General features: G+C 57.4%; 1 protein-coding gene across 5 annotated transcripts; it reads right to left on the bottom strand.

The window, feature by feature from the left end:
• Nucleotides 1-3,247: 3,247 nt before the first annotated feature.
• Nucleotides 3,248-15,344, bottom strand: STK36 (serine/threonine kinase 36). Of its 5 annotated transcripts, none has more exons than XM_014954210.1 (26): nucleotides 15,235-15,344; nucleotides 14,095-14,235; nucleotides 13,315-13,392; nucleotides 12,787-12,917; nucleotides 12,301-12,550; nucleotides 11,822-11,915; nucleotides 11,412-11,581; nucleotides 10,992-11,191; nucleotides 10,777-10,903; nucleotides 10,522-10,665; nucleotides 10,087-10,266; nucleotides 9,768-9,865; nucleotides 9,305-9,455; nucleotides 8,866-9,007; nucleotides 8,446-8,573; nucleotides 7,745-7,849; nucleotides 7,411-7,509; nucleotides 7,109-7,203; nucleotides 6,758-6,821; nucleotides 6,443-6,553; nucleotides 6,216-6,290; nucleotides 5,628-5,799; nucleotides 5,083-5,230; nucleotides 4,712-4,871; nucleotides 3,698-4,444; nucleotides 3,248-3,612 (listed from the first exon to the last, which is right to left on the bottom strand). In XM_014954210.1, exons 1-26 carry the CDS (start codon nucleotides 15,316-15,318, stop codon nucleotides 3,403-3,405), a joined length of 4,104 nt encoding a protein of 1,367 aa, XP_014809696.1. In that variant the 5' UTR covers nucleotides 15,319-15,344; the 3' UTR covers nucleotides 3,248-3,402. The 5 variants fall into 5 exon arrangements, with proteins under 5 accessions (XP_014809696.1, XP_014809698.1, XP_014809697.1 ...); XM_014954212.1 differs by having other exon boundaries at nucleotides 9,305-9,410; XM_014954211.1 differs by having other exon boundaries at nucleotides 9,768-9,862.
• Between the last annotated feature and the right edge of the window lie 148 nt (nucleotides 15,345-15,492).

Here is a 15,492-nt window from a genome sequence, read left to right as displayed (position 1 = left end):
GGTGCAAAACCAGAGCACAGGATCATGACCAATTTCTCTCCTCATCAAGACACAAAGTTTTTGCTTGGTTCCTTAGGTCAAAAAAAGATAACAGTGAGAAACGAACCCACCATGTGGATGTGTCAGCAAATTCCACATGCATCCCGGGATTACGTTTGTGCCTGGCATTTGCACCGCAATTAGTCATTTCCATTCAACGGCTGCGTTAAACTCCCCTCCACGCTGAACAGAGGAGACGTGAGAAGCACATGGCTGCCCAAAATGATCACTGAACTAAGCAGAGCAGAGCAGCTCTAGTGCTCGCTCATGTTTCCGAGGTGGCAGGGAGGGAGAGAGGCAGACCTTACAAGCAGCAGGGTGCCGGACCAAGCCACAGGAGAGCTGGAATTCAGCCGCCGCCTCGCTCCGCACCGCAGCAAATGCCTCCCTCCATGCACACAGGGGGTGGCCGGGGGACAGAAGGCTCACACGTTCGAGTTCACAGGGGACCTTCTCACAGCTCTCAGGGCATTGGAGCAGAGTGTTGGATGAGATGCTGGACTCCAGCATGGTTAGGCAGAAAATCCAGGGCTGCAGCTTTGCCGTGGAGAGAAAGCAACCAGGGACAACTAAAATAAAGGGCTGGCTCAGTGCCCGCCCAGCACAGGCTGACCTGGCTGTGACAAGGGTGCGGGGGCCACACCAAAGGGTGAAAGGTCCAAAGAGTGGAGTCCCCATTGATATCAAAGGATATCGATTTTCCCACCCTGTCAGAGTCCCCAGGCCACTGAAGGGGACCTGCTGCAGTGACAGCAGACCACACAGTTCTGTGTTTCCCAGGCAGCAAAGCTGGGAAGTCCCTGCTCTCGCTGCCAGCTCTGACTTGTACTTTCTCATTGTCTGGGCCCTGGGAGCAGTTATATCGCAGCGTAAACTAGAGCAGGGAAACAAGTCCGGGTTAAAAGCAGCCAGCTAAAGCATGGGGTGTTTTACAGCCTTTCAGTGAGGAGGTCTAAAGCACCTTCCTGCAGATCCAAGCAGACAGAAAACCAAAGGGACAGCATTCTCGATTGAGCTTCACAATGGGAGAAAAGGTGCAGGAGAATTACACTGCAAGCCCTGGGGAGAGCTTGGCCACCAGCACAGGAACCGCCAGGCAGTCAGCACAGTCTGGTTTTAGGCAGCCTGGCCACACTCTCAGCCTTTGGCACAGAAATAAAGTAAAGGTGGAAGACTCAGGGTGAGCGGAACAAGTATAAAATATCAATACACAGCAAGGAAAAACGAAAAAAAAAGAGAAAAATTAGTTCAGAACACATCAATTCTTGGTCCATCTCCTTTTCTTGATACTTTTTTCTGAAACATATCTGGAACTGGAAGAAAAAGCTCCAGGTCTGTTATTCAATATGCTATGAGGACCCTTCCATGTCTCAACCGGGATGGGAAAGAGTCCTCTGGAGGCACTGCAACCACCTCACTCCATACAGTGGTTTCTCAGAGCTTGGGAGTGGAGCAGAAAGAGAGATTCGAGTTGGGAAGAATCCGCCAAATACAGCCAGACTTGCTGCAGGGGATGAACCTGGGAAATGCCAAGGAATGGCCCCCAGCCAGGCCGGTATGGCAGCTAAAGCCCCCGACCTGCATCGGTGACACCACATCTCTAGGCAGGCACCATTATCTGGGGACAGTGGCATTTGGCCGGGTCAGTGTCCTCCTCGCAATGCGATCCCTGCTGTACTGAAAAGGGCCCTGGGCACGACTGAAGAGCAGGAATGCCAATTTGTTATCAACAAAGTTTGCCTAAACACAAAACTTAAGGACTGCAGCAAGAGTGCAACTCAAGGTCGGACAAGTGCCACTACCTGCTGCGTACAACCACTAATAATAAAGGAAAAATTAGTAGATAAAACTGTAATCAGACCAACAATTTGCTGTTAATTTCCCCAAACTGCCTAGGAGCCACCAGCCCATCACAGGCGTGTTTCACTGGGGTGTACACAGCGATGAAAAAGAGAAGCCGCATCACAGTAGTCACGAAGGGAGGGTTTTGATGTAGGACTGTGGCACTGAACCCTGCACCATGAGATATCCACAGCCCAGCCAGGCAGAGAGACAGCAGGCTGGACAGCACGACAGGGCTTCCCCACTCCTGCACTCCTCATTCCCAGTCCGGACCCTGGAGGCATTCAGGAAACACTCCAGGCTTGTCTCAACTCTTCTCACAGCTCTGCCATTCACCATTCAGACCCATTGGTACCTTTTTGTGACACCAGAGCAGCCAAGCCGAGACCCCAGTGGAAGAATTAACATCCAGACTGTCCCAGTGCCCTCCTCAGATCCGGTCTACCCCAGCTCCATCCTCACTGCTGTTCCAAGAGCTGTTGGAGGGGCTCACTGGGGAGCCAGCTCTTCTTTCTCCTTGACATTCAACCGGGGAACACGCTCTGGTTCTTATTTCTTCAGGTAAAAGTCTTTGAGGCCAAAGGCACTATTGAGATGCTCCGTCCTGCCCCAGGAGCACTGGCTGGGCCACCATCCCCAGCACGACCTGCCACAGGGCATCCCCATGCCATCTCCCCACTCCAGGGGCCCAGTCCGGCTCAGCCCAGGGGGCCACAGGGCAGGGCCAAGGCGAGCCCCTGCGGGGAGGCCTGGGGTTGGGCAAGGTACCTCCTCGTGACCGGGAGAGAGGCCGGGTGGGTGCTGGGGGCACGGCAGCGGGACGGGGAGGGCCAGGGGTCCCCGGCGGGGCGGGGATGGGGAGGCAACGGAGGGGACCAAGGGCCCCACGCCCCAGGGTAGGCCCTGGAGATGGCACCCACGGGGGGCACGCACTCCCCGCGAAAGGAGGGGACCGCGAAAGGAAGGAGGCACGCTCGAGCCCACCCCTCCCGTACTCACCGCCCGCCCGGTGCCCCCGGGCCCCGCCGCTCCCGGGCCGCCGCCACACCGCCCGCCGTTACCATAGGGATCCGGGGCGGCGCCGCCACGTGACTACACCTCCCGGCAGCCACCGCACCAACCGCCACGGCCGACACCGCCGACACCGCCCTCTAGCGGCCCGGCGGGGAGCCGGCCTGAGCGCCGGTGCCCGTCGTGGGGGAACCACGGGAGAGAGGCGGGGAACCCCAGGATGGAGGAGCAGAGCCCCGGGATGGAGGAGGAGCAGGGCACCGGGATGGAGGAGCAGAGCCCCCGGGGTGGAGGCGCAGAGCCCCGGGATGAAGGAGCAGAGCCCCAGCACCCATAGGCAGACACAGCGCAGGAGGCCACTTAAAAAGAGGTGGTTTCTTGAGGTCTACAGGCACTTTTCCAGGAAAGGGTTTACAAAAGTGTGTTCCACGGGAGGCTGGGGCCCGAGGAGGAGGAGGCAGAGAGTGTTTGTCCCATCCTGCTGAAGGCATGTCAAGCTCAGCCCCGGTGTCAGTGCTGCTGTGGGGGCCCCACAGATTTGCCAGGATCTGGGGGTCCGGGGGCGTTTCCGGTGCCGCTGTCGCGCAGGGGTGTTAGGAACCGGAGGAGCTTCTCGCAGTGGCGGGCAGAAGGTGGCCGGGGACTGGCACCAGCAGCAAGCTGTGAGTCACCGCTGGCCAGCACAGCCAGCTTCTCGGTGGCTCTGAGGGAGAGCAGGACCTGTGGAGCAGAGGGACAGGAGTCACCTGCCAGCCTGGTCCCATCGGGTCCCAGGAGGGCGCGGAGGGAGGTCCCCACACGGTACCTGCTGTATCCCGGGGTGCTGGCTGAGGGCCCGCAGTGCCACCAGGGCTCCCTCCCGCACGCTCTCCCGAGGGTCCCAGCAGGCCACCTCCAGCAGGACGTGGGGGGCCCTGCTCTCGATCAGCAGGTCCCCCAGCTCCGTCGAGCGTCGGCCCAGGTTGCCCAGGGCCGAGGCAGCGTTGCAGCGTGTCCTGGCCTGGGTGTCCCTCAACAGCCTCGTCAGCCTGGGCACGGCCCTGCCCAGCGTCCCCACCGGGAAGGACTCATGGTAGGCAGCATTGCCCACCGCGAAGCTGGCTGCCTTCCGCACACTCTCCTCCTGGTCCACCAGGCAGCCCAGCAGGTTCTCCAGCAAGCCTGGCTGTTTCTGCAGCACCTGGGGAAAGCTGTGGCCATGTCGGAGCAGATTGCCCAGCAGGTTGCAGGTTTTGGCCCGTATCAGGTGCTGCCGGTGGCCAAGCAGGCGGGTCAGTGGCTGGTCAGCCACATCCGAGCCACTCAGGATCTTCTGGAGAAAGGGCAGATGCTCCGGACGGGCCCGGGCCACATGGGTCAAGAGAGACAGGAGGTCAGTTGTGAGCGTGAGGCTGCCTGAAAACAAGGCAGACGTCAAGAAGGCAGTGACGTGCTCTGAGGCGGTGGCTGCCCTCACCATTTGGTCTATGACCTGTTCATCAGCCACAACGAGGTGGCACAAGAGGCTCATGGGGAGCTCGGTGTACGAGAAGGGCAGATGGTGAGAGCAGACCTAGGGAGAAAGGAGAGAAAGCGGCACTGAGTGTGCTGTCCTCAGGTGTGGGCCAAGTCAAGCAGCAGCTGAGGGCTGCCAGCAGGTCAGTGCACAGCTCAGCTGCTGGCCAAGCCGCTCTGGTGGCTGCATGGTACCCAAGTGACGTCCCTGTGTGGGCACAAATCACCAGCACGGTGTGAGGTGGTGCCATGTACTGGGGACTGCAATGTGGGGAGGTGTCTCCACAGTATGGGGTGGAAGAGAAATGTAAGGCCAAGAGGGTACCTGCAGCAGCTGGGCAGGGATCTGGGCATCTCTCACAGCTTCCATGACCAATACTAAGGTGTCTCCATCCACATCCAGGGCAAAAGGGAAGCAGAGGAGCTGGCAGGCCTGGATCACTACAGCTGGGACAAGCTCAGGGTCCCCGTCCTCTCCTGCTTGCCTGAATTTAGAGATAGAGAGAGAGGTTAATAAAAAGGTGATCAGAAAAACAAGGCAAGAGGCAGAGAGCATTCGCCACGCACAAAGAAGTTCCACAGGTGAGCTGTGCCCTGCAAGTGCCAGATCAGAAGCTTCTCAGCCCTCTGTGTGCTCGTGTTCAAGCCCCGTTCAGTGGCTGAGCTCTGCCTGCTTCAGCCCTCCCCACAACTCACGTCTGTGCCAGGCATGCCAGGAAGCCAGGGGACAGCAGCCTCTTCAGCGTCACCATGAGGACACCGTGGGACTGGGCGAGCTGAGGCAGGCACTGGTGGGACTCACGAGTGAAGACGAAGAGAGCCAGGCTGAGGAAGAGTAGGGTGCCTGCAGGGGGAACAGCACAGCAGAAGGGCAATTCCAGGGAAGGCTGTAAAGTCTCCTCTCTGCCTGTAGCTGCTCCAGGGTTAGTTCTGTGCTTCCCTGCCCAAGACCAGACCATTCTCCACCCATGGTGGTCACACCTGCCAGGGTGAATGTTCCTCTCCAGCAGAGACACCCCTTCTTCTTCCTCCACACCCAGCTCAGCTGAGCTGCTGCCAACTGGGCGCAGCATGGGCCAGCCCAGCCCTCTCTCCCCCGAGGACAACAGCGACCCTCAAGAAAAGACCCCCGAGCCCTGTGGCATCAGGGACCAGATGCTGATGGGGACAGGCATGGGCAAGTCTAAGGGCAGGGTATGAAGCAGTCCAGAGCAGAGGACCTGCCATCCTGCAGCTCCTACCTTGAGGGGAGAGGAGGTTCCAGTCCGGCTCTGCCATGGGGTGGTCTGCCACTGGGGTGTCTCCCTCCAGCGCTGCTCCATCACTGCCCACACGAAGCACCGCAGCAACACAATGCCACACCACGCTCCACAGCTCTGAGGCAGCAAAGCCCCGCTCCATGGCCATGTCCTCCTAAAGATGGGGGACATCCTGGTCCACCACGGCTCCCATGGGTTTGGGTCCACATCCCCATGGTCCTGGGAAGATCAGGGCTGGACAGACATGGCCCAGGGAGAGGAGAGGAAACCAGGCAGCTGGCATCCCTGCTGCGCTTGCTGGCAGTGCCAGTCCACAGGCATACCTGCCCTCTCTCACTCCAGTGCACCCACGGATCATTCTCCTCCCCACCGACCACCCTCCCACCAATCCTCTAGAGCTCCACAAAAAGCCCAGGAACATTAGGTGGCTTTCATGGGGTTGCACAGCTCAGCAAAAGCTCCTCAGTTCCCTGGTTTGCCTTAGTCTCCATTACTGATCTACATTTGTGCCTTTTTATCCCCCACCTTTTAGCAGGGACCAGGCAAAGAGAGAGATAGGCAGGCTGGTACCTGGGCAAGGAGCTTCAGCAGGAGAAAAAAGATCCCATCATAGAGACCAGCACCCATTGGTGGGGGGAGCTGCAGCTGTAAGAGAGAGTAGGGGACAGGCTGAAGCTAGGTGCTGGGTCTGAGAGTTGCAGGACCGTATCTGCACCCTTCCGAGCCCATGTTTGACTGCACACCTCCACCATGGGGTGACAGCATGGCTCCCCTGCTCTTCTGTCCCCATCCCATACCTCAGCAGGTCCTCTCAGCGCGTTTGTCACCGCTGGCAGGATTTCTTCTCCTTTGAGCTCCAAGGTGACCCCATGCTGACTGAGCTGTGTCACAAGGAATGCTGCAGCACCCTGTGGGAGCAGGGAGAACTCAACACCTTTGGGACTTTCCCATCTGCCCACTCAGTTCTGACTATTGATCCCTCAGTCCAGGGCATGAACAGCCAGGCTTCACCTGCCCCCATCCCACCCTGAGCAAGCAGCAGTAGGACCCAAATGGGACATGGGGCTCTGCAGGGCTCTCAGTGACAGCTCTAGCAGGAAGGGAAGACTTACCACAAGGGAGACGACAGGAGACTGGATGATGAGATCCATGGCCAGGGTAGCCACCTCCTCAAGCCTGAAATACAGGGGCCAGGAGAGAGGCACTGTGTTTCCACAGCTTCTCATCCCACATCCCAATACCCTTAGGGCTGGGAAGCAGCCACCTTGCAGGAGGAGTGAGCCATCATTCACAGCACCTCCTTGTCTGCACTAGGTCCTCACCACATCGCCAGCACCCACCCATGCTGCCCAGAGGTACCCAGATTGGAGGGATCAGTGGCAGCAGAAGCCCAGCTCTGGGAAGGGTGCAGGGGACAGGGCTGTTCAGGACTCTCCTACCCATGAGTGAAAGAGGGTACTTACCTGGGAGGGGAGGCCTGGAGCTGCAGGGTGAGCAGGGCCAGCAGGTACAGAGAGGCCTCACAGGCTGCCTCCTGGACCACCTCCACCACGGGGACCTGCCAAGGGAGCAGGAGTCATAGGGGGGCTGCAAGGCTGGGAGGGAAGAACTTTTCTAGGCCCTGGAGGAGAACTGCACTCTCCAGACTAAGCTCCCCACAGCTCTTCTCCCCACACATCCCTCAGCTTGGTCTAAGCAGTGCTCAGAGAAATGTGTCCTGCTTGCCCATCTCCTAACCCACCGCTGACACTGTAGCCAGGCTTACCTTGCCCTTTGAGAGCTGCATGAGAGAACCCCACAGTCGCTGGCTCCTTCCCAAGTGCTGGCACAAGCTTGGGCTGGCATGGCAGCCAGCGTAGAGGATCTGCAAGGCAGAGGGGAGAGATGCATACCAGCCCCTGGGCACAGGGATACAGCAACCAGGCCCATCCCAGTCACACCCCATGGCTACCATGGGCTCATCTATTCAACAGCTGACACCAGGGACACGGGAGTCATTGAGGGATGAGCCCACAGTTCCTCCCTCCCCATGCTCCTAACCCCAGACCAAAGGTCCAGGCACCTCTGGGGGCAGCCGGATAAATGGACGGGGCCATTACCTTGAGCACGTTCAAGGAGCAGCTTGGATGCTCCAGCCTCCCCAGCAGCCTCCCAAGCTGCTGGCTGTCTCCCTCCATAAGCTTTGCAGCTACCTCCTGAGCAACCTGCAGAAATCAGCCTGTTTTACACCCTGGGCACTTGAAGCACTGCACATGCTTAAGGAATTCAATGCTAGCAACAAATCAATAAAAGAAGGCATCTGCTTCCTACATGTTACGTTCACAAAGGGATGCCCATCTGCCACAACCAGTATGGCTTCGATGCACAGTCCCAGAACTGAGATGAGCAAGGTGAGACTCCTCCTCTGCTTCCCTCCTTGTTTACTCAGAGTTGAGTTAAAGGATCAAAATGCAAATCTGTAGTTTTGTTTTCCCTCTTATTTATTGTCCATTCAATTTCAGATTTCCTACAGTTCATATCACTGTCATATAAGAATTCTTCATGCTTTCTCTGCACTGCCTAGTTCTTTACTTAGCCCATCCCACAGTTCAGATCCTACGTGAGTCTCTTGACTAACTTAGGAGTCCTTAGACTCCTGAAGCCCAGTTGTTGACTAGAAGGAACAGCCTGCAAACACCAGTCCTGCAGTCACCAAAGCCAGAACCCTCCACTCTGCTGCTGAAAGAGAGACCCTCCTGCAAAGGGTTGCTGTCCCTGTGGGGACTACACCTCCTTGCCCTGCAAAGACAGCTGGCCTGACCTGCTGCTTGGCTTCCCGACAGCCGTTCCTCTCCAGGGGGATGCTGCAGGCAGCAGCCAATGCAGCCATGAAGACATCTGCCACACTTGAGCTCTGGTCACGGGCTGACTTGGCCTCCATCGCTGCACCTGCACAAGGACAGAGCTCAGGAGACATGTGCTAAGGGTGAGGGATGCTGAGGGGCAGCAGGATGGGGATGGAGGCCAAGAAGGAAAAGTCAGGCTTGTGACACAAGGAGGATGAGATCTAGGATTGAGGGAGAGAACGGGAAAGCCCTGGTTGGCAGGGGCTTGGGCAGATAAGTTTCAGCCACCTCCTCCAGCCAACAGCACTGCAATGGCAGGCAGTGCTCCGAGGGAGCCCAAGGATAGGAGGGAGACAGAAAACCCCGGGAGGAGCGCAAGCTGCCACCACGGCTACCTTGCAGAGCAGGCTGCTGTGAGATGGATCCCTGGAGGATTCTGTTTAGCAGGGGCCGATGCTCCTCTCGCAGGCTGGCATAGATGGGTGCAGAGATAGAGGGGCACATCACATCCAGGCTCTCACAGAGCCGGTGGAAGCACTGGGGGAGATATAGAGAGGGGCCATCGCTGCAGATCGAGGGTGGGAGGAGAGGGAAGGGCAATGAAGGAGGAGGCTGTGGGGGGACAGCAGAGATGGGAGGAGTCATGTGCTAGAGTTTCAGGGACCTCTAAGTGTATTCTCCAACCAGGTTACTGTGTGGCAGCCACATGTGGCTACATGCTGGCTGAGAGAGGGGTACATATGGAGTATACACTCCCCCTGAAATGCACACCCAGCCCCACAGCTTCTGTCCCTGGGCTACAGGGTGGGAGAAGGGAGACAGGGGCACCCTTACCAGGAGGCTTTGCTGGCAGAGTCTCATCTCGTTGTCAGCTGGCTCAGCCAGCAGCTCCGGTAGCAGGGTTAGGAAGCAGCTGGCACTCTCCTGGAAGGCCTGCAGGCTGGGGGAGGCAGCAGGGGCAGAGGAGAGCAGAGAATCACAAGTCCTGGTTGTGAGGACAGGGTCTGGCCAGGTCCATATGGCCTGGGTAATGGAGCAGGCAGCACACACTAGCACTGTGAGCCAGTGCCAGCAGGTAGCACAACTGGATTCTAGTCAGTTGTGCCTTCCCCTTAATTAGTCCCACTCATGGAAATCGCCTCTCTGTGAGAACAGTGATATGGCACGAAGCGCTCAGTCTGTGATGCTACCCCACAGAGACAGCTCCAGCCACAGAGAATGAACACCACCCTCCTGCCTACTGCCAGGTCCCCACAGTGTCCACAAGAGACCCCAGAACATAGAGGGTTGTCCCTACCTGTCCTTTTGCCCACTCTCCTCCAGGCTGCATTCACTGCTGAAATAAACTGTGGTCACCATGAGGAGGTCTGTCAGCACCGCGACACACCAGGGCTGCTGCAAGATTCAGAAACAAACAGTGAGTGGGGATTGTCTGCTGGCCATCCAAACACCACCACAGCAGGATCCTTCACTGCCAGAACCTCCCCCTTCTCAAAGGGGCCTGGAAGAGGCACCAATCCAGTAAGCCAGCTCCAGCAGGACACCAAGGCCTCCTTAGCACCGGCACTCTGCAGGACTGGAAGAAGCCCTAATTTCTCTGGGGTCCTAACACCCACCTGCTTGGTGCTACCGCTCTCCAGGATCTGCTTGGCTAGACACAGCAGGGACAAAGGCACATTCAGCTCTCGGCACAAGTAGCCCAGCAGCTCAGAGTCACACCGGATAGCCAGGAGGTTGCCCAAAACACGGAGCATGGGACGGAGACGGGAGGCTCCCTCCAGCATCCCTTCCAGCACCTGGACACAGAGAAGCCAAAAGAGCTCATGATCAGCAGTGGTTTTTGCCTCTCCACCAGCCATGTGGCAGCCCTCCACGCCCACAGCTAGGGGACAGGAGAGGAGCAGATGGCAAGCTAAGTGCATGAGACAGCTCTGGCTCCTGGAGAAGCAGAGGATCCCCTTGCTGGCTGGAGTGAGGACTCTCCCAGTGCTCCCAACCCAATCCTGGGGAAGAAGGCGACACTCATGTTGTCCAAGCCAGCCACCACTCACCTGCTGAGCAGAGTCTCTCAGGCGCGTCTGGACACGGTGCCGGAAGGCTGGGTCCCTCAGGAGACTCAGCGGTGTGTTAAGCTTCATGGTTGAGGGCTCCGTGGCCTCGATCAGTTGCTGCCACTCCTCATCGCTCTCCAGCTCCTAGCCATGGAAGAGAGAGGGCTGGTGCCACAGACCCCGCCTGCCCCAGGGTCTCTCTACTAGGCCCTGGGGACTGGGCCCTTCTGTCCTCACCACAAGACATTGTCTTACCTCACTTTCCAGGTCCACGGTCTCGATGCTGCGCCTGTGCCAGGGCTCTGCCCTGCCAGCAACAGGCTGCAGAGAGGCCTCTGCTCCAGGAAACTCCCGCTCATAGTCTCGAGTGATGCTGTGCTCTCTGGCCAAAGAAACAGCATAGTCGGTGAGCTATCCTGCCTTCCCCCCTTCCTCCTCCCCCTCCTCTCCCAGCCCCAGACCTCCCTCACCGTGGGTTGGGTGGAGGCTCCTCCAAGTCCCACTCTGCCACGCTGCTCTTTCCCTGCAGGACACTGGGGTTCTTCTCTTTAGAGGCAGCCAGTGGCTCCCCCTCCATGACAGCTGCCTTCCTCAGGGCTGTTCTGGGTCCATGCCCTGGACATCTTTTGCCAGAGCTCTTCGGAGATGCATCACCTGCCTTCAGCTGCCCCTGGGTGATGGCAGAGAAGTTTGGTCAGGTCAGGGTTACTCAGCCAGCCAGATGAGCCCTCTAGACGCCACCACCCCAAGGACCTCACATCCTGCCTTGTGTGGCTGACACCCCAGTCTGATCCACATCCCTTCTGTCTTGTCCCCCAGGTCCCATTTCAGTGCCCATCCTTTGCCTTGTCTGTGGGACACAGCCACAGGAATCCCACACTTTCCTCCACCTTTTTCCGTGCCTCCTCAGCCATCTTCTGCCGGGCCTTTCTCAGAATCCTGGACTGGCCACTCCTGGGGGCCAGGGAATGGGCCTGCTGCTCCTTCAGGGCCTGCAGCTCTGGGGGCAGCTTGGTGGTGAAGGGGTTTGAGATCCCATGCTCTTCTGTGTCATCAATCACTGGGGAGGCAAGGGGAGAACTTCAGCAGCAGCTCTCCCTTGGCACCAGATCTGGGATCCCAGGGGAGCCAGAGCAAGCCCAGGGGCAGGAGTTAGGGGTCAGCACTTGGAGAAAGCAGAGAAGAGGGAGGCAAAGAACAGGGTAGTAAAAAAAAACAGGGCAGGGTGGTTCTTCCAGCCTCCAGGCAGCAGGAGGAGGAAATATACCTGGCCAGCACTGGAAAAAGAGCTGGAACTTACCAGTAACCCGTCCAGCAATGAAGGGGTGAGAGAGCAGCTCTGGCCACGACAGGCGCTGGCAGGGGTCCTTCATTAGTAGTCCTTGCAGGAAGCTCTACAGGGCAGCACAGTGCCAGGGTCACTCACACATGCTCAGCACCCACCAGTGAGCACCTTGTACCCACCAGTCTCCCCCAGAGAGGGTACCCAGGAGGCCTATATTCCCTGCTCTGTGGAAGGAGTGGCTCTAGTGCTTAGAGCAGATGGGAAGACACTTCCCTTCCCAGCCTTGTAAATTACTCCTCTGCTGTCAGCCCCAGTTCCCCAGCTTATAGAGAGGGACAGCAGTGATCATGGTATCCCGAACAGGAGGCCAAGCTCTCATCCCTTCCCTGTGTTCTGAAATCCCTGTTAGGCGACAAAAAACTTAAGAGTGACCCACCTGGGCAGCAGGTGAGGCCAAAGCTGCTTCCACATGGATCTAGGGCCTTCTCCCTTACCTTGAAGACTGGGCTTATGGCCTCGGGCCATTTGACAGGTTCCTTGACAATGAGGCTAACGAGCTGGAAGATGCTGCTGGTGTAGAAGGGAGGAGTGCCCACAAACAGCTCGTACAGGATGCAGCCCACAGACCACAAGTCAGCTGTGTGGTCATATGGCCGCTCCTCCACCAGTTCAGGGGACATGTACAGTGGGGTGCCCTTGATGGAGGTCAGCACCATGGTGTGGATGCTCATGGCACGGGCAAACCTGCTCAGAGCAAAGCACAGTCAGTCAGTTCAGGCTGAAACATCTGTTGCAGCTCCCAAGGAGATCCCTACAAGTTTACCAACATCTCTCCCCTCTGGAGTCCAAAATCCCCCATCCCCGCCAACCCCTAAAAATGCACAGAATCCAGGCCCCCTTCTACATTCCTCCCTCCTTCTCTAGAGCACTCAGGACACCCCTTGGCTGCCCCAAGCCTCACATTGGCCCCCAGGACCCACCCGAAGTCACAGAGTTTGACGACGCCGTCTTTGCCCAGCAGGATGTTCTGGGGTTTCATGTCGCGATGCAGGATGCGGTGGGAGTGAAGGTAATAGAGAGCAGAGACCAGTTGGGCAGCTATGGTCTGGACCTGCCAGAGACACAGGAGTCTCACCCTGCGCCCCACAGCACCACCAGCCAGCAGAACCATGGTGTTCCTTATGGCCTGGCTTCCCCAGTACCCCCAGTCCTGCCCTTGCCCTGTTTGGGGCAGGTACCAGCCCCAGCCATAGGCCAGCAGTTCCTTGGAGTAGGCCAGTGTGTGGTCCTTGGAGAGAGAACAGGGAAACCAACTGGTTTCCAACAAACTGCTGGACTCCACTGTCCCCCAGTGCATCTTGGCCCCCTCTCCATCCCCTTCAGAAGCTCTGCCAGGTGAAGCCCTGGCAGCACCTTTACCCTCCTGATGTCACCTGGCCCAGAGCAGAGACCCACTGCCTGCAGGCAGACAAATCCTGTTCTCTCCATCCTACAGCTACACCAGTCACCTGGTCCTCGGGCAAACTCCCATCATCCTCCAGGATCTGGAAGAGCTCCCCCTCTGCATAGTCAGTCACCACCACCACCTGGAGGGAAAAGCAGCATGGTAAGATCTGGAACCCACCCAGCTGCATCCCCACCATGACTGGGGACTGGGATAGAGCAGGGCAGGGAATCTGAGGGAGATGCTGGGGTGTCATTGTGCACAGCCCATCAGCTTGGGCTGGGACCTGGGGTGGAAGAAGGACCCCTGTGGCTGCACTGCAGCAAGGGCCCAGCACTTAGCAGAGTCCTTGTGGCTGTCCTTATCTCATACAGCCAGCAGAAACCAGGGAATGGGGAAGGACAGGAGAAGCCCAGTGGGTAGAATCATTCTCTTGAACTTGTTTTGAATCTGCTGCCCAATTACTCTATTTCATGTTCCCATGTCCCATAGCACAGCACTTTCTTATCACATTCTTTCCATGCAAGTTCAAATCAGTGAAAAGTCAGTCTCTGATAAGACTGATGAGGTGACTGAAGAGTCACTCTTATCCTGTGATCCCAAAACACTCCCCTTCATCACACACACACCCCACTGAGCTCCTTCACCTCTGTATATGACCCTGCACACCCCACACAGCCCAGATAGGTGGTGGCTCCCCAAACAGCACATACTGGAGCTCTGAAAAACACTGACCAGGTCCTGGGAGGGTGTCACCAGCATCTTCTGAGAAAATGGTCCCTATGACAGCAGAAGCCAGCCCTTGTCCCATGGCCCCAGTCAAGCAAAAGCATTTGCCCTTCACCTCCTTGTCAGTTTCAAAGCTGTCGAGCATCTGGATGATGTTGGGATGATGGAGGCCTCTCATGATCTCAATTTCTCGCTGCAGGTTCTTCAGCTCCTTCTCAGACCGCCCCACCTTGGGGATGAACTTCAAGGCCACCACCTTTCAAAGCAAGTAAAGTTGGGATCAGACCAATCTCCTGCCTGCCCTGGCAGAGGTCACGTTTAACCCAAACAGGACTCAGCATTTTCCCCCTGAGCACACTGAACAAGACATTTGTTCACTGGATCCCTTGGAGCTGGGGCTCCTCCAGGCCCTTGCACATCGATACAGGTGGCCACAGTACTTTGCACACTGACGTTTAAAGCAAAAAAATGTAATCAGTGAGCCCAGACAAAGCTAAGACTGCCAGAAACAGTCCAAACACATGACAGGAGCTAGAGACACTGGCTGACAGCAAGCCTAACACAAGCCAGCAGCGTGCCTTGGCAGTGAGGAGCACTAGCAGCACTCTGGGCTGTATCAACAGGTAGGAGTTTGAAGGAAGTCATTATTGCCCTTTACTTAACACCTGTTAGACCACATTGGCAATATTGTGCCTGGTTTTTGGCCCAGAAAAACATCAATAGGCTGGGGTGTGTATAGCAAAGACCTCTGGGATAGCTAGAGGGCTGAAGCATGTGGTGTAAAAGCTGAGGTTGGGGGCTTGGTTAGCCTGGAGAAGAAAAAATGCTTAGGGAAGCTGAAAAGTAATCTTGTGATTCCCAAAAGGAGGTTTCAGAAAAGATAGAGCCAGGCTCTTTACAGACGTGCAACATGGGGGGGTGAGACAGGGATTAAAAACTGAAACAGAGGGGCTTTCATCATGTAAGGAAAAATCATTCACCCCGAGTACAGTCAAGCACTGGCTGTGAGGTCTTTGTCCCTGTGGGATCTGCTGACTTTGCTTTGAGCAGGGGATGGACTGGAAACCTCTTGAGGTCCCTTGAACCCGAACGACTCCATGCCAGCAAGAGCTGGCCAGGAATATCAGCAGAAAAATGAATGAGTGCCGAGTCCCAAAGCCCTGGCACGACCTTGGAACCCAACAGTCACCAGAAATCAGTCCCCAGCGCCACACAACAGAGCCCCAGCCCTCCCCGCTGCCACCCCTCCCCTCACCTGGGCGCTGTGTTTCCGGCGCCCCTTGTACACACGCCCGAAGGAGCCTTCGCCGATCATCTCCAGGACGTGGTACTTCTCCATGGCGGGCCTGCGGGGAAGGGGCCGCCGAGCTGCCGAGGCAAAGCGGCCGGTGAGGAGGAGGGCTTCCTCCCCCTCCCCTCCTCCCCCCCTCCGCCACCGGCTGCCGTGGGGCACCGACCCCCAGCCCCAGCCGCTGCAGGCCACCACGGAGACGGTGCTGGGAAGGCAGAGGGC

The sequence above is a fragment of the Calidris pugnax genome, unplaced genomic scaffold (genome assembly GCF_001431845.1).
Source record: "Calidris pugnax isolate Ruff unplaced genomic scaffold, ASM143184v1 scaffold103, whole genome shotgun sequence".
Lineage (NCBI taxonomy): Eukaryota > Metazoa > Chordata > Aves > Charadriiformes > Scolopacidae > Calidris > Calidris pugnax.
Note: the sequence above shows the minus strand (reverse complement) of the source record. Positions and strands in the feature narration are given on the sequence as shown.